Source organism: Micrasema longulum, unplaced genomic scaffold, assembly GCF_059751315.1.
Source record: "Micrasema longulum isolate JH-2025_06_02 unplaced genomic scaffold, ASM5975131v1 h1tg001949l, whole genome shotgun sequence".
Taxonomy (NCBI): Eukaryota; Metazoa; Arthropoda; class Insecta; order Trichoptera; family Brachycentridae; genus Micrasema; species Micrasema longulum.
In genome coordinates, this window is record NW_028279123.1 from 162741 (window position 1) to 187184 (window position 24444).

At 33.3% G+C, this 24444-nt stretch overlaps 1 protein-coding gene and 1 long non-coding RNA gene across 5 annotated transcripts in view; one reads left to right on the forward strand and one right to left on the reverse strand.

Annotated features, from left to right (window-relative positions):
• Positions 1-671: 671 nt before the first annotated feature.
• Positions 672-23442, forward strand: LOC148273447 (uncharacterized). 4 transcript variants are annotated; one of them, XR_015824574.1, is made up of 3 exons: positions 672-754; positions 960-1133; positions 2161-8630. It is a non-coding gene; the product is annotated as an uncharacterized LOC148273447 (long non-coding RNA). The 4 variants fall into 4 exon arrangements; XR_015824572.1 differs by having other exon boundaries at positions 682-754; positions 923-1133; XR_015824575.1 differs by lacking the exon at positions 2161-8630 and adding an exon at positions 23013-23442 and having other exon boundaries at positions 707-754; positions 923-1133.
• The window catches only part of PPP1R15 (Protein phosphatase 1 regulatory subunit 15), a 51023-nt gene continuing 32202 nt past the window's right edge, over positions 5624-24444 (reverse strand). The window contains exon 2 of the mRNA XM_088238695.1: positions 5624-10655. Coding sequence (XP_088094821.1) covers positions 9720-10655 — 936 coding nt within the window. The 3' untranslated portion in view covers positions 5624-9719. The remainder of the gene's footprint in view (positions 10656-24444) is intronic.

The window sequence follows — 24444 nt, forward strand, 5'->3', positions numbered from 1 at the left end:
AACCAATATTGAATAAACTGCTCCACAAATGTATAGTTTATGTTATGTTTTTGTTATTTTGTTGTACATTTTAAAATATAAATAATATAGGTGTACATAAATTAAATATAAACTTTCTGAACATTTTGTTAACTACATGAAAAATATTTTTAAGTGAGGTCACATTATTTTATTATTAATCTTTGTTTATAAGGGGAAAAAAAATAAACAAAAAATAAATAATCGGCAAGGCAAAAAGCATACAACTCCTATTTCATAGATTGAGTTTTTCTGCTGACATTTCTTGGTGGAACTGCAGTTTAATTATAATAATAAAAATACGTTTATAGCTCTACTTTTATTCTACTTTTATTTATAAATTATTAATACTTATTCTACTTTTATTTATAAATTTTTACCAGTGACTGGGTTTCGTCGTGACCAACATCGTAAGACTGAAAAAAACAGATATTAGTAGCATTCATTCATCAAATTCATCAATTTAGATTAACAAGCCTAAGTAAAGAAATAGTAACCGCATCGAATGAGACTGATTTCAAAAAATTTGATCTAATAAAAAATATTAAAAAACTCCATTTTCGTGAAAATAAATATACTTCATTCCTGCCATCTATGGGAATTATTTGACATTATGTTTTAGAATACTGGTTTTAAACACGGCTGAACAATTCATTTTTATTTAGATCTAGAATAGGTTATAATATCGGTTAAAAGTGCTCAAAGTTTTTTGTGCTTTTGCATACGTTTTTGTGAGGTGTTTTGTAAAATTTGGATTTTTTATCATTCTTCATTCTTTTTACATATACCTAGTTATATTATATTCACTAATTTTTATCTTAAATTAGAAGTTTTACAGTTTTAAATTATTATGACATCGGTTTGCAACAATAATCAAAATTTTAATCTTTTTTTTTTTACTTAGGTATCAAATTTAATTTACAGATAAATTCCTATTTTAGAAATATGGAGAAAGGGGAGAAACATCCAGATCCTCCGGATGGGAATATAATAGAAAAGGTTTTAGAGGAGAACAGTTGCAATCTAGGAAGTCCTATTTCGCAGTCCACCAGAATGAGAGGCAAACGGCCTCTTAAGTCTGACTCTTTTGAGGAGGTCTCCCACCTGCAAAACCAGTAAGTTTGTCTCAAAAAATTCATTCGGAGGAGACTATCGGCTGTGTTTATATTTATACTGATAAAGATGCGGGTCCATTTGTTGTGCATATTATGAAAAATGAATCGAAGAAGAATAAAACCCATTGGTCGTAATAAAGGATGTCAGTTAAGTGCAATGTTTAATCGAGACAACTCACCGTAGAGTATGTGCATAGAACAAAACAACCGATTTCCTTCGAGTACCTATTAGAAAATTCAAAAATTGATGTAGTAAAGTCCATCAGAGATTTAAGAGTTGTTTTGGACTATAAACTGACATACAACAAGCATATAGATAATACAGTAAATAAATCACTGAAATTACTTGGCTTCATTAACAGAATATCCTCTGATTTTACTAATGTCCGTACAATCAAAACTCTTTATTGCTCAACTGTTTGCCCTTTTCTAGAATATGCCTCCTACAATAGTGGTCTGGTCTCCATTCTATGTCAATCGCATAAATCACATTGAATCAGTCCCACTTGCTTAAAAAAATAGCGTGGATGCTCGGACTAGAGAGAGATAATTATTCTTATGCTGAAATAGAGTCGATGTTAAATATTTCTAGTCTACAAAAATGTAGAACTAATATTGACTCCATATATATTTTCGGCATACTAAATGGTATAATCGATGTTCCATCATTACTGGGACAAGTCAAATTCAATATTCCGACTTGTAGATTGAGAAACAACAAAGTACTGTTCATCAATCAGCATAGAACAAACTATGGCCTTAATTCACCAATGACCCGTCTTTGTCGTATTGTTAACTCAAGACAAGATCTGGACTTTTTTGGTTTAAGTTTACAAGGATTTGACGGAGCACTTAATAAATAGTCCAGATCTTGTCTCGATGTCCCTTATGTTTGTCAATGCTTCTTTTCTTTTTTTTAATGTTTTAAACTATTCTTTTATCGTAATATTTAAACCCTATAAATTGTATACATGGACAATGTCCATTAATAAATAAATAAGTAATTAAAAAATTACAAAAATTGCAGTGATAATTTGATCAGCGTTGTCAACTCTGCAGATTTTTCGGTAGATCTGTGGGGTTCATGGTCCATGATCGATGACACACTGACGTGCTAAATAATTTCACCTGAAATCATAATGCGGCGACCGATGAAGCAAGTCAGCGTTTCCTATTGAATTCAATACATTACATTCTGCGAAACACGAGATCAACATCCTGCAGCACTAATGTACAATGTAAATACATCGTCCCTACCATGGAGAAATGAGCAACAAAGGAACGCGGTCTATAAAGAGAAAACAGGGTGTGGCAACGCCCAGTTCAGTCAGCCCAGCCAGCCCGAAGACTCGGCTCAACGCAGTCACTCAGTTCCAACATGTAGTTCAAGTGCAGTTCCTTCGACACCCATCGCCGTAACACTCGCGCGACATAATTCATTAGTTATTCGCCGTGTAATAAACACGCATTAAGCAGCAACCTCGTGTCTTCTGTTAATCTCTAACTGGGCAGGAGCTCCAACCTTCGGCAACTAAAATCCTACAGATCTACCGATTTTGGGAGCAATCTACCAAATTTGATGGTAATTCTACCTCCACTTATTAAAATATTTTGAACAATTCGTCACGATTGTAGAACAACGATGCATGTGATTTTTTTCAACTCTACAGAGCGATTGGATTTTTTTTTGAAAATTTATATCACAACTTGATGGATACTAAAGTATATCAAATAGATGCCTTGAAAATAAATAATAAAAAAATTCAAACCCAGAGTATAAAGCCTTTATGTAGCCTTTTCAAGATCAAATATAAAATAAAGTTAATGTCACATTTTTCACACATCCATATCAGTTGTTGTTCTACGATCACGACAAATTGTATCTTTATATGACATAATAGCAGCCACCTTGAAACTTTTTCCCAACAGATTTTTTTTCTTAATCCATAGATTTTAACACATTACAACAGAGATGAAGGACATTTAAGTGAAGGTAATATAGAAGTCTAGGCATCTACAGGTCTTATGGCCACTTTACACACTGTGTAACATTCACCATTCTACCCATATTTGGACATCTATATTCCTTCAATTCTTTCATCTGTTGATTTTTGTGAAGTTAAAGAGCTGAAACCTTTTTTTTTGCACCACAACAGGCCAGGAGGCCCAATTACAGTGGTGAATTACATCACAGAAAAAGGCTTGAGAAAAATCACATTTAATTTTCGTGTTCTCACTGGGAATCGAACCCGGAACCTTCCGTGTGTGAGTCAAGCGTCTTGACCACTACACCACGGAGGCCGCCCTTTCGGTTCTGTCTGCTTTCGACATGACCGGACTTAGGATTTTGGTTTATCTGATCATGCCACGTCTTCCTTGTTCGTCCTCTTCTCACGTTGCCGTTCGTTTTCGCCATATATACATGTTTTACTATTCTTTCCTCATCGTTTAATATGAACAAAAATTGAAATGAATAAAATACATTTTATAATTTAGTTTATTTATTCACAATATTTTACATAACCGAAGGAATTTACAGAAATTATATATAAACACATTATTCATACAAGAAATTAGGCTAACTACCTGTGCAAATATCATAAATAACTATAATTTTATATAACAAATTACCACCAAACTTTACTGAAAATTTTACTGTGAAAAACTCATTAATAATATCTCAATTTCTCAGTTACAAACCTTTTTTTAAAGATTTAATTACTGAAAATTTATTGGAAAATACTCCAAACATTGTTGATGGAAAATCTGTGTATTTAAATTGTTGATGAAAATAATTTACAAGCGAGTTGAAAATATGGATCAAGATTTTTCATTTTCCATTACTACTAGAAGTAATTTAAGAATTTAATTCGTATGTTTTTAAATACTACACGTAAGAAATATACATTATAATATAAAGAAATACATTATAGAGGGTTATTTAATACATTTGGGTGTTTCTCATTTTAAAAAAATATGTATTTGTTATAATGTTCTTAAAGAGTATTCGTTTTATTTATATCCCTACAGAGATGTGGTAGAATTTTTTCAAATTCAGGATTATGGATATTCGAGCGTTTACAGGGCTTATGACCTGTCATTGGCTGGGTTAAGTGGCCACTTTAAGTAGGTACTACAACATTCCCCATTCCGCTTATTAGCGAATATCCACACAGATAACATTTTTGATTTTTGTATATATGTATATATGAAGAGTATTCGTATTTTGTACAGAAAAACTGCCTTACTTTGGTGACCCCTGTTTGGCTATCAATGAGATAATTCATCCTCGCATTTCAGACCTTTGCGTAGACCATATTGTAATGGTTGCTGAAATGCAGCACACAGAATCACCGGCCATTATTTGTTAAAAAAATAATAAAAGGGATGGAGACGTCCGTGGATAAAATATACCTCTAGTACAAAAATGAAGACAAAAGGACTAGAAAGAAAGCTGAGGAATACGTCTCACAACTCAACAAGAGTAAACACATAGAAATTCTTTACTTTTTAATGACTTATTTTTCTAATTTTTTTTACAGGGTTCAAGACATATCGTAAAGTAATTAGTACAGCTATACTCCTTAAAATTTTGCTTGATTAAAATGGCAGCTGCCAAACTAATGTCAATAGTGATGGGAAATTACTGATCATGTACCGATCAAATCGATTTTATAAATTTTTTCGTGCAAACATGAAACTCTGTTTCCGAAAATTGATATAAAAACGCAAAAACAAGCCTATTATAGTGTGTTTAAGACAATTATTCACCAAAAAATAAGACATTTGTACTTTTTTCATGAACAACATCAAACTATTTTTTTTTTTATTTCATCAATTTGTCCATCTCTAACGTTTTTGCAAAATGATGTAACCTTGTAAGAATGTTGTTAATAATTAGGTTTATTTTAGTTTTAAAGCTGATTTTATATATTTATGTTAATTTATATGTCAAGCATTGTATTGAAAAAATAAATTAACATACCAAACACGAATGATTTTTCGTGTGTCAATATAAATCACTCCTTAGACGTCACTACAAAGTTATGCCGTCACTTTTGCTGACAACTGTCATTCTAATTAAGCTATATTTTAAGGACTATAAGTATCTTCATAAACAAATATTAATTTGGACACTCTCCAGCTCAATCACAAATAACTATCGACGTGCTAACAATTTCTCACCATGGTTGTTTATCATATTCACGATCACAATGGAACATCTGGAACACCTAATATTAAATGTCAAAATATTTACGTTTTGCGACGTATAATCCTGTTGCGCAATCACATATTTGAATTTCACCGATGTAAATATGGAAAATATTCCAAAACTGCCATTTTTATTTACTTATTTATCATGCTATTTATTGCATGCACCCGGCGGTCGACAAGCCAAATGTCAAGAAAAGCAGTTGCCATAGTAATTGTAATTAAATTTTCACTTTTTTTGTATTAGGTACTCCTTATTTTTTTGCAAATGCAATATATTGTATAGTAAACGCCGATTTTTCACCAATGAACTGCATTTATTTACGAGGAAAACAAAAAACAAACTGACACGAGCGTTGACTAAGAGGTTACACACGCGTTGACTTGTGACTGCGATAACTTAAGCATGTCCATTATTGTTCATTGTGATCGCTCAAATGCTTAGCATGTTTTTAAGCACGTCGATAGTTATGTGATTGAGCTACTGGTACGTGCATGTTGGTAAGTGGAGTGACTACATCCACAAAAAATATATACATACATGTGTGAATTATATGTTTTCAAATATGTGCGCAATATTATGTATTTATTGTTGTAAGATTTATTGATATAAAAAAAACTCACTGCCCTTTTAAATATAATGTATTAAAAAAGAAACACCCCTAAAGAAATAATATACAAAACATAGAAACAAGAACAGATGCGTCCATTTTGTGAAATTTTTGGCAAACAATAAATAACATTTTAATTAAAAATTACATCTCTTTTACCTAATTAAATGCTAAATATTTTTAATCAACAAATAAACTCTGTACATTTTAAAACTGTGAAATACTAAATAGATAAATAAATAAAATTTTACACAAAATGTTAGCAGATGTGTTTAAGGTACTCGAGGGTATCAGAAGCAAACTTAGAAATCTCCATTGAAGGAGTTTACCGAGATATTTGCGAAAAACTTTGAAAAAATAATTTTGAGATTTGTAATTATGCTTCGCCAACTCAATGGAGAATGCTTAGTTTGCGGTGTCAAGTAGTACAATTGAAATCTGTTGTTGCAAGATTTAGAGACGGTTTTGAATTACGCTATTATTTAGGTATGTAGGTATAGTTTAAAAATTAAACATAAATACCAAGTGTTTTGTCAGAACATTTTGTTAATTATCTCTGTTTATTAAGTTAATCTTCTTTGTTTATTCTCAAATGTAAAAATGTTTAAAAAAAAAGTATATTGTTAAGTGTCCTCGGCACGGGTAACCCCAGTGAGGTCACATTATTTTTATTATTAATTATAGTTTGTAAGAGATGATGAATGAACCGTTTGGAGAAGATTTAGCGAGATCGAGGTATATCAATAAACACAAAAAAGCGGTTGATGGAAGCCCTGGTATTCTCTGTTTTCCTATATGGGGCTGAAACGTCTATCAGTGGTGTGTTTGAGGATACTGTCTTTCTTTGGACATATTGCTAGACGTGAGCCAGACAATCTTGAAAAGGCAATAATGTCTGGCTGAGTTGAAGGTAGGAGAAGCCGGGGTAGAATCCCATATAGATGGACTGAGCGAATAAAGGTGGCTACGGGGCTAAAATTTGATGAGTCAGTTCGTCGGGCTAAGGACAGACTGGAGTGGAACAGACTTGTCAGAAGTGTTCATGGTGATCACGATCCTTAGCATTGAGGGACCGACTTGGAAGAAAGAAGAGAAAAACATATGAATAAATATATATACATGTATATATTTTTTTCTGTTTTTGGTAGAGATTTGTAAGTTTGCTTCTAACACCCTCAATTGCAATTTTGAGTATATTGGACGCCATCATTTTTGTTTCTGTGATAATAGGTTTTAAATTAAGATTTTGACAGCAAACATAACATAAATATAATTTTTATAATTCAAACATCATTAGGAGCATACAAGCGGATGATGATTGAGTTTTTTGCACATAATTATGTGCCTCATTAAATATGTGCACCCATTAAAAATGTGGACCCATTAAAAAATTCACACAATCCTTTGAACACTGGCAACTCTAAAATATGCCAGGGCCCCGAATACAATGAGAAGTTAACAGTCATATTCAAATGTCTATGAAGTAAACACGAATTATCTATCTTCTTCTTCTAGTGCCTTGCCAGTCTCCCCGACGTTGGCGATCACTACAGCGAAAGCATATGTATCTGTCCTGTGCTTATTTTTTATTTCGCAGCCAGGATGACTGCTAATTGATATACTTGCCGTAGTGATTCCTGGGAAATTATGACCAGAGTGGATTCCCGTTGCCTTCAAATGTGACACATTAAATATTCATATCTTCAATTACAGATTACTGTCAAAGATACTTTACTAGACAGTTGAATATAACTTTCCATTATAATCGAGGCCCGGTTGCTCAATCACAATGGTCACACTTGTCGGTAATTACCAACGTGATATAAAACTCTCACGCTATTGTTTTTAGTTTTAGCGGTTAAAATTTATTGATGTAAGATATAATCGATTCAATAAGCGAGGTATTTATTTATTTATACATACGCCCAATGGGCATTTTTATACACATATATACAAAGAAAATTATTATAACAAAATTAGAAAGACTCAATGGTTTATAGTAGACTTTGTGGGAGTGGAAGCGGGAGAGAGGTGTTTATAATTTAATTTGATTCAGTGATCGTTTGAAAGAAGACAACTTGTCATCAAAGAAATCAAGACTGGTATGTTTGTTGGCAGACCTAAGAATTCTGGGCATAGGGGAATGAAAACCATAGTTAGTTCTATGGTTATCGGTATGAAAGAGTAAGTTTTGTCTGAGGTTTCTAGTTGGGATATTTAATTTTATTGAGCTCAGTAGTTCAGGCACATCAAAAAGTGAGTTGAGAATTTTAAATAGGACTATAAGGTCGGATTTATTTCAACGGTCTTGAAGAGAAGATATATTCAAGGTAGTTTCTAACTCATTATACGTATATAGGTCTCTGGATAACCCAACCTCCAGCCTATCTTTCTTAAAAAACGATGTTGAACTGATTCAATATTCTTGATGTGAACATCATAATATGGAGACCAGATAACAGAGAAATACTCTAGGTGCGGGCGAACTAGGGAACAGAAGAGAGTTTTAAGGGTATTGATATTTTTGAAGTCAGCTGTGCTTCTGTTAATAAACCCAAGAAGTTTTAAGGATTTATTGATAACATGTTCAATATGAATTGTAAAAGAAAGTTTAGTGTCAAGTATAATACCCAAATCTCGTATACTAGACACAGAAGATAATTTTTCATCGTTCAGTGAGTAGTCGTATATGATTGGATTTTCCAGACGAAAAAATCTCATAACCTTGCACTCACTTAAGTTGAGATGTAGATTATTGGATGAGCACCAGGTGGTAAAAGACAATAAGTCAGATTGTAATAGTGAACAATCGGAAGGGCTGTCAATCTGTTTGAGAATTTTAGTGTCATCAGCAAACAGCCAAATCGAAGAAGTAAGAAAAGCATTTTTCATATCATTGATGAACAGATTGAATAGCAAAGGAGCAATATATATATATCTTCAAAGCAGGTATATATATCTTCACATTTTGAAAGGTAGTATGCTTCCGTGACGGCTGCTCTCGGGTGAAAGCCCTGGATAAGAAAATTGAGCGGAGATAGGTCCGCCTCGTTGAATAGTTGGCGCATTCGCCTACCATTTTCGAAGTCTTGGGTTCGATTCCTGGCAGGACGAATTTTAAAAAATAATACATTTGTGATTGAAATTATGAATGGTTTTTTTTTTTTAAAAAAAAAGGGTAGGGTAATTTGGAGAGTAACCAAATACCTGTTTCATCTCTTATATGCATCAATAAACCTTTAGTTTCTTCAATAAACGCATATAAAAATATACCAACACTATTTTGCAAGATACATACGCATTTCGTTTAATATTACAACCACATAAATAAAACTACAGGAAATTTGCATTTTTAAATCTAAATACCCAATATGACATGTCAGTGTGAATATACAAAATATTACAATACTATTTATACTATACAAATATATTTTTTTTAGTGTTTAAGTTTGAACACACTTCTGAGATTTAAATATTTTTTAAAAATACATTTTTATTTTTAAATAGTTTTTATTTATATTTTAGATAAACAGCGTGGTATTTTTATTCGCCTGAATATCACTCTTAACTTAAAAGGTTGATTTTTCAAAAAATTTCGAATTCCTTTTTGTGTAAAATTAACTCATTTGATTTTTCATATCAAAAAATATTTTAATTATATTTAATAAGTAAAATCTGACTGAAGCCCATGTTTTAATTATGCTATATTGATGTTAAAATTAAATCACCAATATTTTACCCGTTAAATTTTGAAAGATTATCACTAGTCTTGTATAAATGAAGAATTTTTGATAATTTCTGGTCTGTCCAATTTGGTTAAGAAACGAAGTTTCAAAGCGCAATGGTCCAATTGTTTCCCATTCACATTTTTAATATCATCTGAATTACAATGATTTTTCTGCAGTAAGAATTCTTTAGTTGTGTTGTTTATTATACATCCACATTTATCTACGATTGATTCTATTTGTGCATCAATATTTACTTGATCCTGTGTTAATTTCTGATCTTGCTTAACTTGGTGATTCAACTGTGTCCTATCGTGCTTAATTTCGTGATTCAACTGTGTCTTGTCTTGCTTAATTTGGTGATTCAACTGTGTCTTGTCTTGCTTAATTTGGTGATTCAACTGTGTCTTGTCTTGCTTAATTTGGTGATTTAACTGTGTGTCGTCTTGTTTGGTTTGGAGATTCAATTGTGTCTTGTCTAGCCCGATTTGTTGGTTTAAATGTCTCTTGTCTTCCCCGATACACAAATTTAACTGTGACTTATCTTGCGCTACTTCCTTGTTCGACTGCGTCTTGTCTTGCACAACTTGGTGGTTCAACTGCGCCTTGTCTTGCACAACTTGATGGTTTAAAAGTGTCTTGTCTCGCACAACTTGGTGGTTTGACTGCGTCGTGTCTTCACATGTCATCTTTTCCTGCTCTTCCTCCTTGAGTCTCTGCAGCTCCCTGGCCTTGGCCTCTTTCTCCTCGCGCGCGGCGCGCATCAGCAGCGGCCGGAACCTCTGAAAGAAGACTCTGGACCTGTGTTCGCGGCGCAGCACCCAGTCTAGACACACGGACGTGTCCCTGATGCGCTGGCGGAAGCGCTCGGCGTCGCGGGCGCAGCGTTCCCAGGAGCCGATGCGCGCCTGGCGGTACGCGTGCGCCCATGCGATGATCTTGTGCACTTTGGGGGCGGCAGAGTCAAATTGAACCTAGAATGAAAATAAAGAATATTAGATATTTGGTTGACAATATTCTACACAAGTGTTATTTATGATGAAATCAGACCAGAGTGAAAATCTGAGACTGGTATAATTGATAAGATTAAGAATCAAGAAGATAACACTGAGTTGGTTTGGTCATGTAGAACAAATGGATGACGAAAGAATGGTAAGAAATATATATGGCAAGAATAAATGGTAACGTAGAACGAGAATGACCAAGAAAGACGTGGCATGAACAGATACACCAAAATCTCAAGTCTGGTTCTGTTGACTTTGGTCTATGTTCAAACATAGACTCAACCAAAGGGCATGTATGACAAGACATATAAATGTGCAAGAAATGTATCTCAGGATAGACGTTTGTGGCAGTCCATCCTCTCTTCCTACCCCTAATGGTGAAATGGTGTGATGGTAGTACTGCATTATTTATTGTCTGTGTCCAAGCGGATGAAGAACACAGTTCTGCATGTGAAATAGAACGACAATCCTAGACGAGTGTTTTTGACTAATACTAACTCAGCATCCATTCCCTTTCCACACCTAATGGTGCATAGGGCACTGCATTGGTTCACCAATCGCGGCGTACCTTGATATTTTCCCTTTTTTTTACATGAAGATAATATGATCAGTCTTACGCTTCAGGTACCAGTCCAGGGACTATTAAATATTCTAGGGTAAAAACACCCTTTACATTTCATATCAACTGTGTCGGGAATCGAACCCGAGACCTCTTACTTGGTAGGCAAACGCACTGACCATTACACCGCGAGGCTGACGAGGCACGTGACTACAACTCGTTGAAAGTGGCCCTTAAAATTAAACATTTAGGTAAATTATAAGAACGCAAATATGTATTTATTTTTAAGAATAAAAAAATAAAAGATAAATTATTTTGAAAAACAGAAAAGGTACCGACACAGAAAATTTCATTCTGATACTTTCTCAAAAAAAAAAAAAAAATCGGTTCAGTTTTGGGGTGCGGAAAACGGGACTAGACCGCGATTTTTTTAGATTTAATTAGGCATAATCATTCCGACGTGCAGTTATCTTTTTCGCGGAGGCATCTGCGAGAAAGTGACAGAAAAACTATGCTCAAATACCTATTCATCAAATTTGTCTAACATCCTCTTAATGGCTATAAATATTTTTAAGTCTTGTATGACGGTCAGGGTTCAAAAATAAAATTCTAATAACGTATGTGTGGGGGGCACTTCTCGTTAATCATAGTGTCCGTCTAGAAATCTTTGACAGTTTAAGCCTTAAGCAGGTGCGGCCCATTTATAAACATTGTCGAGTGCAAAAAAGCATAGCTGTACCGCGTTCTCGTCTCCAAATATGCCGCTAATAAAGTCTTGCGCATCACCGATGGATTCAGAAAATTCCAAAGTATTTGTTTATTTTTAAAGATTTCGCGTTTTCGAATCTAGTGATGTGCGTCACCCGTAACCGGTTATAATAATCGATTTTGTTACTAATATTTGTGTGGGATACGTGATCGCAGTGAATCACATCTTGCTGGAAGGTGTGATTCTATAAAATGCTGCGAACGCCCAGTTGCATTCCACCGACAACACTACTGACTAGTCCTACTCGTTGGCGTCCACGTCGCGAACCCCGGGCAATGGGATCACACTCGTAACGGCGTGATCACAGCAGACAACGAGAGGATGAAAGGCGATTTTCTGGCGCCTCCAATCCAGAAACTGTTGATGCATTGTCCCCTTTTCAGCTTTCAAAGACAACAGCTGGAGGCGCGATGCAGAATCCTGGGTGAAGATCTTTGCGACACCCCATCGGTGATGGGTAATAAAGAACTCACACGAGAGGTAGTATCATACATGGTCAATATAGTGCAGGAAATTGGTAAAATAAACCAAAGTAGGGAACAAAATGCCGAACACTCTTCTAGTGGAACGGAAGGCCTGTTGACAACTGTCAAAAGGCCGGCTTTTCCTGAAGAGTTTTAAGTGGTTTCCTCTCCACATGAGCAAATGCTGAGAAGTACCTGATTGGCCTACATTAGAATATCCTTCCTGAGTCCAACAGTTTAGCTAAAATAAAGTAAATATTATAGCAGAAAAATCCTTTTTTGAAATAAAAACCTTGTATACGAGTATTATAAAAAAAGGTAAAAAATAATGCAACTCCCATATAAAGAGAAAAAAAACCAGCACCAATCAGGACCGAGATGCTTCTGCTGTAGTGATCGCCAACTTCGGGAAGACCTGACAAGCCACCGCAAGAAGAAGATACTAAGCCTGTACCTTAAAGCAGCTGTTTCCAACCTGGGAGGCGTGGACCATTGCCAAAAATAATTTTCAGACCATAATATCTGCTCCGGTGACAACTGTCATCAAGCGGAGGCGATACGGTTGGCTTGGCCATATACTGCGGATGCCTCCTGAGACCTAACCACGCTTGCCTACTTTACAAGGCATCAGGTTCTCGGCGTCCTGGACGTCCACTGCTGACTGTTCGTTGGCAGTTCGTGTCAGAACTACGGGACGCGAACCTGACTTGGGAGGATGCACAGGAGCTGGCAACCGACAGAGATACTTGGAGGATCTTTGTGGACACCATATGCTCCAACTAGGGAGCGGACATGGAATAATGAATGAATGAATATCTACAAATACATAAAACTTCACATCGAAACCGTTACGATATGATAGTCCCTGGACTGGTACCTGAAGCGTAAGATTGATCATCTTATGTATCATGTAACAAAAATGATCAAGATACACTGCGATTGGTGTACCAATGAAAAAAAAAAAAAAATTTGAATAAACTACTTTGAACGACGTTACTAGTTCATATGATTCAACCAATGATAAGAGGCTTGTGGAAGTTTTCCAGTTTACTTACCGTCAACGGACTCATCGGCAGAACCGACCGAGAAGAAGGGGAAGAGAACTTGAGACGTCACGCGCGGATTAATTTCAGAAATACAAAACTTTAAAAAATCAAAGCGGAGATAATACGTTACATAAACCTTTTGGCTCAGTTTAATATTCTGTTAACAAAATATATATAAACCGCTAAACTTTTTCATTATTAAATAATTAAGGTAGTGAATGACTTAGTTATTTTCATAACTGAAATAATTCGTAATTTATTGTAATTTTTAACATAAATATTAAATAATAAAGGCAGCTAGTAATTATACAACTATTTTCATAACTAAATTGACCAGTAATCGTAAACGGAAACATAATTAATAAATTAATAGTAAAAGTTATGAATGATTCGGGCTTTCAGAGTAGATATTCTGTAAATATGCAGTAAATAAATTTGTCGGCCTCGTGGTGTAATGGTCAGCGCGTTAGCCTACCATGCGAGAGGTCTCGGGTTCGATTCCCGACATGGTTGATATGAAATATTTATTTAAAAATGTTTCAGAGTAGATATTCTGTAAATATGCAGTAAATAAATTTGTCGGCCTCGTGGTGTAATGGTCAGCGCGTTAGCCTACCATGCGAGAGGTCTCGGGTTCGATTCCCGACATGGTTGATATGAAATATTTATTTAAAAATGTTTTTTTTTACACTAGAATATTTCATAGTCCCTGGACTGGTACCTGAAGCGTAAGACTGATCATCTTACCTTCATGTAACAAAAAAAAGATCAAGATACGCTGCTATTGGTGTACCAATGCAGCGCCCTATGCACCATTAGGTGCGGGAAGGGAATAATGTAATGAAATAAATAACAGCAAATGATTCGATTATTTCGGTAACACGATTACCATTCTTAAATCAATAGAATATTCTATGACGTTCGGTCATTTCCGTTTGATTCGCGCGTCACTACTGGAAGCTATTTGAATGGGAGCGGGCGCCATCGGTTACTCCCACGGGTGGTGACGTCGCCGCGCGTGACGTACAACCTGGCAGTGCCGTGACGTCAGCGGTGACGTCACGCCAGCTTCCATACAAGTGCCTTTAAGCTTCGCGGAATACACGAGCAGCTTATCTGAGTCACTCACGTTTGTTTACAAGAATGTCAATGATTTTATAAACAAAAATACCGGAGATTACGCTGCAGTAGACCTAGTCCTTGGACCCGATAACGCGTAACGTAAATTTAGACGAGTTTCAAGCGCGTAGTAGATGGCATAATACGGTATTATCACTCGGGAGGAATATCGGATTTAACCTACTCTACAAATAAAAGATTTTTTAAAGATTCTCCTAGTGTTAATTAATATTTTCATACATTATTTTCATTTCGAAAATAAGGTCTTTCGAAAATAAGGTCTTTCGAAAACGATCGTTTCTCAAGTTGGTATTAAATTTTGTTACAGAAGTTCACGAGTAATGCATTCATTTTAATGTTGGTAATGCCACAGGCCACAGATAGAAATATAAGGAGAGTTGTCTATGCATATTATCTTAAGCCCCCCCCCCTTACCCACTCCACACTCCAGTTCCAGGCACTGACAGATGAAAGTAAAAACGGATTACATCTTACATCTCGAATTTCTTTTATTATTTTATGGTTTTTAAGCTCTTCTAAATATTAATTTATTATTATAGAATTATCTATTTATCATAATCGTAGCGTTTGATAAGTGACAGGACGCCGAAAATGTAAACAAACGACACAGTAAAAGGAAGCTATCTACAATACTCTATAAAATCCATAGACATTTATGAAAACAATCCGATGACGTCACAAAACATCCGAAGACGTCATACTTGATGACGTCACAATTGTTTGTTTTTGGCATCTTTCAAATTACTAGAATTTAATCCTTTATATCTCCCTTATTTTTCAACAGATTTTAATAAGAATAGTACCTATCGGTTTGTGATTTTTTTAGATTAATTGATTAGCTTATAAAAAATCCATGAAAATTGCCCATTCGTAGGTACTTTGGGTAAGGCTTTACTTGCATTCATCGCTTGCTTATCGTGATAAGACTTGACGCTGTGTGTGATAAAAAAATGTTTTAATTACACTGTAACTATATTTTATAATATGAACAATAAAAAAAATATATTTACATTAAAAGACGGGAGACGGGAGTCACATTGAACGAAATTTTCTGGAAACGAGACTTTGTGATTGTGCGATTTAAAAAAATTATAACTTTTGAACCAAATGAGATAATTTTTAATATGTATGACTTAAAAGATATACAAAACAAAACGAAGAGTGATATATGATGTTATTTTATCGACTTTTATTGGTGTCATAATATATTGTAATATCCCCTCATAACAGCACTTGCTGATTGAGAATATTTTGCACAAATAAAATATCTATTGTAATGTAATATGTTAAGTGAAACGATGTATTTTGTCATAAATAAATCAACGTTAATCTAATCTAAAGAACTTTCAATGTCAAATAATTATTATGTTGATAATAATAGTATAATATATTAAAATAGCGCATCTGGGCCGCGATTATGAACGCTATCTTCTACGGTACATATCGAGACGGTATAAACTGACATAGATATTCATGAACAAAAGTGTGTATGAAAAATATTTGTATTGAAATTCAAAGTATCATTATCGGTAACCGGTAATTAAACATGTTTATAAAAAAATTGTAGATAAAATTAATAATAATCATGATTTATTAACAAAAATTACAATTTCTTTATCTACTACATACACACTTAGGTAAAAGATTTCTCTGGATTATGTCTAGTCTGCCTAACTAGATACAACCTGTTTTAAGGCAGACATTTTTATTTAAAAAATAAACAATAACATAACTACATACTAGTTAATTTAATATAAAGTTATACAAAATATAGGTATACCTATACCATTTATTATTTTAGAATGTTCTTGAGTAAGTTTTCCGATTTTTCCGATTTTTTCAGACTTCAGATTTTTACTTAAGTTTAAAAAAGCATTTTCACGATGAAATCGATTATTTCTGCAATTACTTAACGGCAAAAAATGGACTCCCATGTTTTACCCTCTAAGGTACAAATATTGTTCGGACTGTCTGGGGATCCGATATTTACTCAATGAAAACTAAATGCCTATATAACACCTATTCTCATGTCATGTACTTACATAGTACATACTGTATTTAGTTAGCTGGTGGTAGAAATTACGTCCTCCACAGGATGTAATATACCTAGAGCTCTGATGCATTTGGTAAAGTCCTCATTGAAACAATACGAAAATCGTGTATTTTTTTTTTAAAGGGTCGCTAATGGTATTCACCTAAAAACCATCAGAATTTCGCGTGAATCTCAAGATGTCGCGTGGGAAGGACAAAAGTATTTTTTTGTATTAATCTTTAGCAGTCCTTGAGGACACAATTAGAAATGTAGTCTCACGACGTTACTACGTCACTATGACGTTATACGTAGTTTAAATAAATACGGTAGCTTTCAAGTATAGTAATATAATTGCTTTTTGTAATATCTTTTGAATAATTTTATTTTATTTTATTTATTTTATATTTTATTTTAATTTACAATACGCCCAAGAGGCATTTACAAAAATTATACAGGTAAGTACAAACATAGTAACTAATAATTTATAAAATAAACAACACATTTTTTTTGTATACATGTTGAAACAATAAAAAGCATACTGCAATTCAAAATAAAAAGTGAAACTTTGCATAGTGAAAAAAAACATGGATATAAGAAAAATGTTAGAATTAAAAAGCAAATTGTAAATAACTTGTAAAGAATTAAAACAAAAAATATATACGTATAAAAGAATGGTATTAACAAATTAATGTTAAAAACAAATAATAAAAAATAGTTAACAGTAAGTATATATAAGACTAGCGGACCCAAAAGACGTTGTCCTGCCCGGATGTTAACTTGCCTGCTATTACCTTGGAAAAATACTTTTCATTGATAAGTAGGTACCTAGGTTCTTGTTCGTGATTAAATTCCAAAACTAAAAATAGTTTATATTCAAATATTGAATTTAAGTAGATACCTAGGTACTTGTTTATGGTTGAAATCCAAAACATAAAATAAGTATTTTTTCAAATATGGCATTATTTTTGCAAACGTCAAACTCCGGTCTTTTCACCAACAAAGGGGTGTACTTATGTAGGAATACGATTTTTAAAAATGTATTGAATTCAATATTATTTTAGTATTACCAAAAATCCAGTAAAAAGAAATAAATGGGTAGAAATTATAAGGAATTTAATGAAAGAATCAGATTGAGATCAACGAAAAATAAATGTTGTTTGTAAACATTCAAAAGCAAATTTTTTTTATAGACAAAAAACATATTTCCATTTTTTTATTAATGCATTCTCCTCGAATGCAACCCTGGTAGATCGATTAATAAAACATTCATGATCCTTACTTTTTTTTACATATTAGATTGAAAAAAATAATATCTACGAACACGCACAGCGCAAAGATCTATATTTCTCTGAAAACCGCACTACGTGAAAACATAATCGGTTAATCCGTTTAGGAGAAGTTTAGTGACATCACACGTACAGAGGAATTATATATATAAAGAGAATAATATTATATATGGTACACAAAAATATTTGATAAATTGATTTCAGAAAGAGATAAGATATATTTATTAAAATTAAATTATTATACCAAAAATAATAAATTATTTATCAAATAAAAAATAAATTCTTTTAAAATTAGATATAAACGTCAAAAACAGAGAAAAAATTGCATGAAAAAGAAGGTTTTATTACGACTTTAATAATTAGTTTTAAACAATGCATTTAAGGACGTTTTAAAATGAATCATTGTTGCATTAAAAATGTCTATATCACAAGTAAATTTGTTGGCTACGGAATGTAAACGCGGAATCAGAGTTTCGTGCATAATAAACTAATAATAACCTATTATAATAAACTAATATTTAAAATCTTCGTGTCTTGTCAATTGATCTGATGGACTTCGGATTATCATTCTCTGTGTGCGGTGACGCCGGCACATAACACTCCTCTACGGATACGAATCGTGGCACCTCACTTGGGCTAGAACTCAGTCTCAGAAGAATCTTGGGTGTGAGGTGGTTTGACTTTGTGAATAAGGTAATTCAGGAGAACGGACGCAGCAAACTCCGGTGACAACTGGCATTAAGCGATACGGTTGGCTTGGCCATTGCGGGTGCCTCTAGGGTAGGTACGTATTCCGGTGGACAGTTCAAATTTATCTTAAATTTTATCTACAAAGTAAAATTAAGTTTTCTGTTTGAAAAATATAATATGTTTACATTTTTTTTTTCTAAATTTGTTCAATTACCGGTTACCAACGAAGATACTTTAAATTTTCGTATAAATATACACATTTTAAACTATCCATAATAGTTTATACTGTCTCCGTATATACCGATGAAGATTGCCGTTCATAATCGCGGCCCTGGGCTGGTATTCCAAACGCTCTCGCGGCCGTATTATCTCGTGTATTTACATACAAAATACACGAGAAAAACTGTTTTCTCGTGCCGCGGAAGCGGTTCAGAATAGCACCATAATTGTTGTAATAATTATATAAGCAGATTTTTTTAAACTTAATTTTTTTGACGCAACAATGTCTAATACGGCCGTTTTACAACGCATTAATTAACCGGAGACTGGTCGTTAAACCCGATGATTTATAATCTGCCGGTTATAATTAACTGTATATTTCAATAAAATGAGAGAATTTTCATCATTGTATGAAGCAAATAGACGGAATGAAAAGGCAATGTAATGATTTTAAATGGTGCAATAAAAATGTATACGTCACTTCGGGCACAAAGGAAAAATGACCTTAATGCAAAGCGGGAAATGCCAGCAGTTGGAGGAAAATGTATAAACAAAGACGTTGGACCGATTAGTATCTTAGTGCCATAATCCCATTCATTAATTATTGATTAGTCAGTACTGTATGTTAGTTTGTTAACGTTGGTGACGATTCTAATTAAATTCAAACGATAAGTATTTTACTTATCGCAAATTCAAAGCAGTCATCTTCAGTTGACAAATCGCAAAACGAGAATGACTAGCCAAATAAAAATAATTAAAAAATTACAGTTTCACTTATTTGTGCCATTTAGTTATCTTTTTTTTATTTATCGATTTTAAGTTCTAAGCAATTTATAACACTTACATTGAGAATAACAAACAGTTTTGTTTTACTGTTTTAAGTTCAGTAAACTTTGAAAAATCCTTAAAATAAAAAAAAATGTTTAATTTTTTATTTTTTTATTAATTTTTCCAATTCGAAAATGGAGTCGATCCTTAAAAAGTTTTTTCCAATAACTTTTATGTTCAATTCATTATATTGACTCTTGTGTGGCTGTGACGTCACATTAGTCTACATACTATACAAGACTTGATAAATCTCTCTTATTTTTTTTAATGATGCAGTTGTATTTTTTGCATTCTTCAAACAGACATTTTTACATCCGATTTGTAAATAAAAATTTATATGGCTATGCTGGGTTTTAATTAAAAAATATTTCTTCTTGCTACGCAAAGAATAAATGTGACGTTAATACAGGAATAAATCTGTAAAAGAGAGAGCACGAAGATAGAACTCCGAACAAGGAAGACGCAGACGCTGTTATGTGGCCGGTGTATTTGTGAAACTGGTTTAGTCATTTTCTGACAGTTACAGGGGACACGCGCATCTAAAGACCGGCATATTTATAATATATTTCGTCTAACAAGGCTGAATTGTATGTTTATTTTGATTAATTATGGAAAAGCAATTATTGAGCTGTGCATCTCCATGTTTTTTTTTAAATGTGTGAACTTTAGAATATTCCGTTTTTTGCTTGTGGTAACACGATTTACATCACCGCGCGCAAAGGAATTATTTACCAGTCTTTTAACCCTCCCTCCCCGGTGATGTGTAGCTAGTACACATTGCGTCTAACGCCTATAATATCATTTAAAAAACCTGTCAATGGCTAGTTTAAGTGGCCACTTTACACACTGTGTACCATTCACCATTCTGCCTATATTTGAACATCTATATTCCTTCAATTCTTTCATCTGTTGATGTTTGTGAAGTAAAAGAGCTGAAACCTTTATTTATTCAGGTGAGATTCATCTACTTGAATTATTTCACCTACATACTAGGCAACGCCTGAAAATGTTTTTTTTTTTTTTTAATTTCTTAAATGTTCTTCATCTCTGTTGTAATGTGTTAATATAAACAGCTCCCCAGGGAGTTGAATCCAGTCCTTGTCTACAAAAATTTGGACAAACTCAAAATATTGTTGACCTATAATATCTTTATAAATATAACTGGTTTAATATATTTATGTTGATTTATAAGTCAAGCATTGTATTAAAAAAAAAAAAAACATACCAGACACAAATGATTTTTTGTGTCAATATAAATCACTCCTTAGACGTTACTACAAAGTTGTGTCGTCGCTTTTGCTGACAACTGTCATTCTAAACAAGCTATATTTTTAGGACTGTAGTTCATATAAAAGATTCTTCAGACATTTAAATTTGCAAGTGGAAATTCTTGATGGAAGTTCATGGTAATTTATTATAGAAACAAAAGACGGGTGATATTCCAAATTTGTGGATTAAAGTACCACTCGTCTTTTATTTCTATAATGGATTCTTCAAACCGATAGTTAATTAATTTTTACAGAGAGTCTGGAGAACCGTATCGAGCATTATGTTAAAAAGAGAAGGCTATGAATGTCTTTAGAAGAAACCTAAATATATATTGTTTGTTATTTCTAATCGTGTCCATTATGTTTTACAAATTCTTATTTTGTATGTGTTGATATTAAACTATTATTAAAACTACATGTCAAACATGGAAAATAATATTTAATTTTTTGCTCTATTTATTTATAAACCCTCCCTCCCCGGTGATGTGTAGCTAGTACACATGGCGTCTAATAACTATAATATATTTATAAATATAATAAATATTGGGTTTAGATTTTCAGTATTCCTCCACTACACATTTACGTATCGACTGAAATGATTTGTTATTAAATAATAAGTACTTATTAGGCACAAAAAAAAGCATTTTATCGGAAATCGGAGATAAATTACAAATATCAACAAAAGTATACTCTCAGTCAGTCACGTAGTCCAATACTCTATAGCTACTCAGTAGCTCTCGGGAAGTTGGCGCGGGTGCATGTTTCGCCCGAGTCGCTAGCGACACCCAATGGTTTTTTCATGTTTTCAGCAGTTAGATTTGAAATATTATCATCTTTTAATTAAAGCCATTCCCTATAAATATGCAATTTTTCCCTTTTTCAATCTCTTATTTTTTTAATGTGTAGGGACTACACAGCACCGTAACGCGCGGGTATTTTAAGGACAGTAAGAGAAAGGTTAAGAGTTAAAATCGTTGGAACAAAATGTTACTGTGTCTCAACATGACCACGTGCCAATCACAATGTATAGTCGGGGTCTACGTTCAAGACGCACGGAAGGAATTCATTAATGTGTTGTGACGCTGTCCGGTTGAGTTTAGATAAAAATTAGCTTGTCAATAATCACAAATATATTATATTCATGTACCCGGCATTAACTATTCTGACGATTTTTTATATATTTAACAAACAGTATAGTTTAATCAACTCTTTTTAATTATTTCAAAGATGGTGAACGGTAACTTACATTTATCAAGCTATAGTACCTAAAATATATATTTTTTAATTTATTTGCTTTCTCTTTACTTTTTTTCGATTTTTTGTATATTTTTGTGAATATATACAAAATTTATATTATGTTTTTTGGATTCTAATTATTAACTTAAAAAAAAATATTTTCTCTTAAACTTAGTATGATTACATTTTGTAATTTTTTTTTGTAAAATCTATGATTAAAGATATACCTACCTGTCTTTTTTTTTAATCTTCAAACAAAAAAAAATTATCGTGCTTTTTAATTTTTATATGCCTTTCAATGATTTATTTTTTACACAATATGTTAGTGTGTTCATTAAATGAACCCAATCTGTTTTAATATGTAAATATAAACATTTTATCCTTTTTTTTTCTCGTTTATCTACTCTATATTATTTGAAGTGTTTATTTCTACACACTATTTTTTTTTGTAAAGTAAAAGGCACTACGTGCCGTGCGTATTGATAAATACATATTCTTGAATAGAGGGGCGCCAATTTACATCGAAAATCTACCGGGCAGCGTCAAAACACAACGCCGCATTCCTTCAGTGCGCCTTGAACGTAGACTCCGTCTTGTAAACACAACACAAAAAAAGATTCAAGTTTATTAGAGAAAATTCCTAAATAAAATTCATTGTAATTTATTATAGAAAAAAATACGAAGCATTGCATTAAAAAAATATAAGTAAATCTATAAATATATATAAATAATATAATAATATATAAATATATAATGCATATAAAATATAATCGACTTTGTGGTGTTTCAGCGTCAGCGTTCATCGTCAGCGTGTTTGCCTATCATGCGAGAGGTCTCGTATTCGATTCCCGACATAGTTCTACTTCGGGAATTGCACTGGCTACGTTTTCCACAGAGGGTGGAATACAAACTCTGTTGGCTTATGTATAAGTCCCTGCACAACTCTGCTCCAGAATATCTAAGGGAACTCTTCATTCCAGATGAACTAGCTGACATACGCCTGACGCTTAGATCAGCTACATCTACGTCGAAAGGAAAAGTTATTATACCTCTACGCAAACAGCGCACTAAATTCGGCGAACGCGCATTTGCGGTCGCAGGCCCTGCGGCATGGAATACTCTCCCAGCAGAGGTCCGAAACTGTGAGAGTGAAGTGATTTTTCGGAAGAAACTTAAAACCCACTTGTTCTCTAAATCATTTGAATAAATTGTTAGCATGTGGTGACAAAGTACATTATTTTTCTTAAATTAAAAAGTTAAAATTAAATTTATATCTTTATATAATCACTTTGTAAAGCGCCCTTGAGGTATTATATTACGAATATGGCGCTATATAAGTTATCCATAATTATTATTATAGTTGAGCGAAATAGTTATTTAAAAAGGGTTTTTTTCACTAGAATTTTCATAGTCCCTGGACTGGCACCTGAAGCGTAAGAATGATCATCTCACCTTCATGTAACAAAAATGATCGAGTAACGCTGCGATTGGTGTACCGATGCAGTGCCCTATGCACCATTAAGGTGCGTAAATGGAATGGTAAAAAAAATTCATCGTTATTGCATCATTTTAACTATAAAAAGAAAAAAAACTAAATTTACATCAGGTTTAGGAAAAAAATACGGAAGTAAAATTTTAAGTAATTTTCACAAAATAAAACAAAAAAAAAACATTTGTATTTTGATGATCAGCAAAAATTTGGCCACAGGTAAATCAAACGTGTTTTTGATTGATTTTATTAATGACTACGAGTATATGCCAATAATCCGTATTATAGACATGTAGCTGGCGTACATTATAATAAATTCATGCGCTTTCACATTTTTGTGTGGTAAGTACCTTCACGTTCTGAATTATGTAATTAATGAATTATTGTGAATTTACCTTACATAATAAATATACTCACGTTAGTACGATGGAAGACAACACAATTTATTATTAATGACACACGTCCTACGTGATTTCAAACTAGTTACAATGATGAAGTGATCATAGGGGCAATTACAAACGCTATCGTCATCGGTACATATCGAGGCGATAAACTATACGAAAACACGAATCAATAATATATTATATCGATACCTACGTAGGTATTTTCACATGTTTTCATAGTTGCAACATTTTTTTCAGAAGTGCTGCTATTGCACCTTAGGACGCATGCGCACTATGGCTTCTCAAACCGAATAGCGTTATCAGTGAGGCGAAATGGGGAAGGTGTAAAT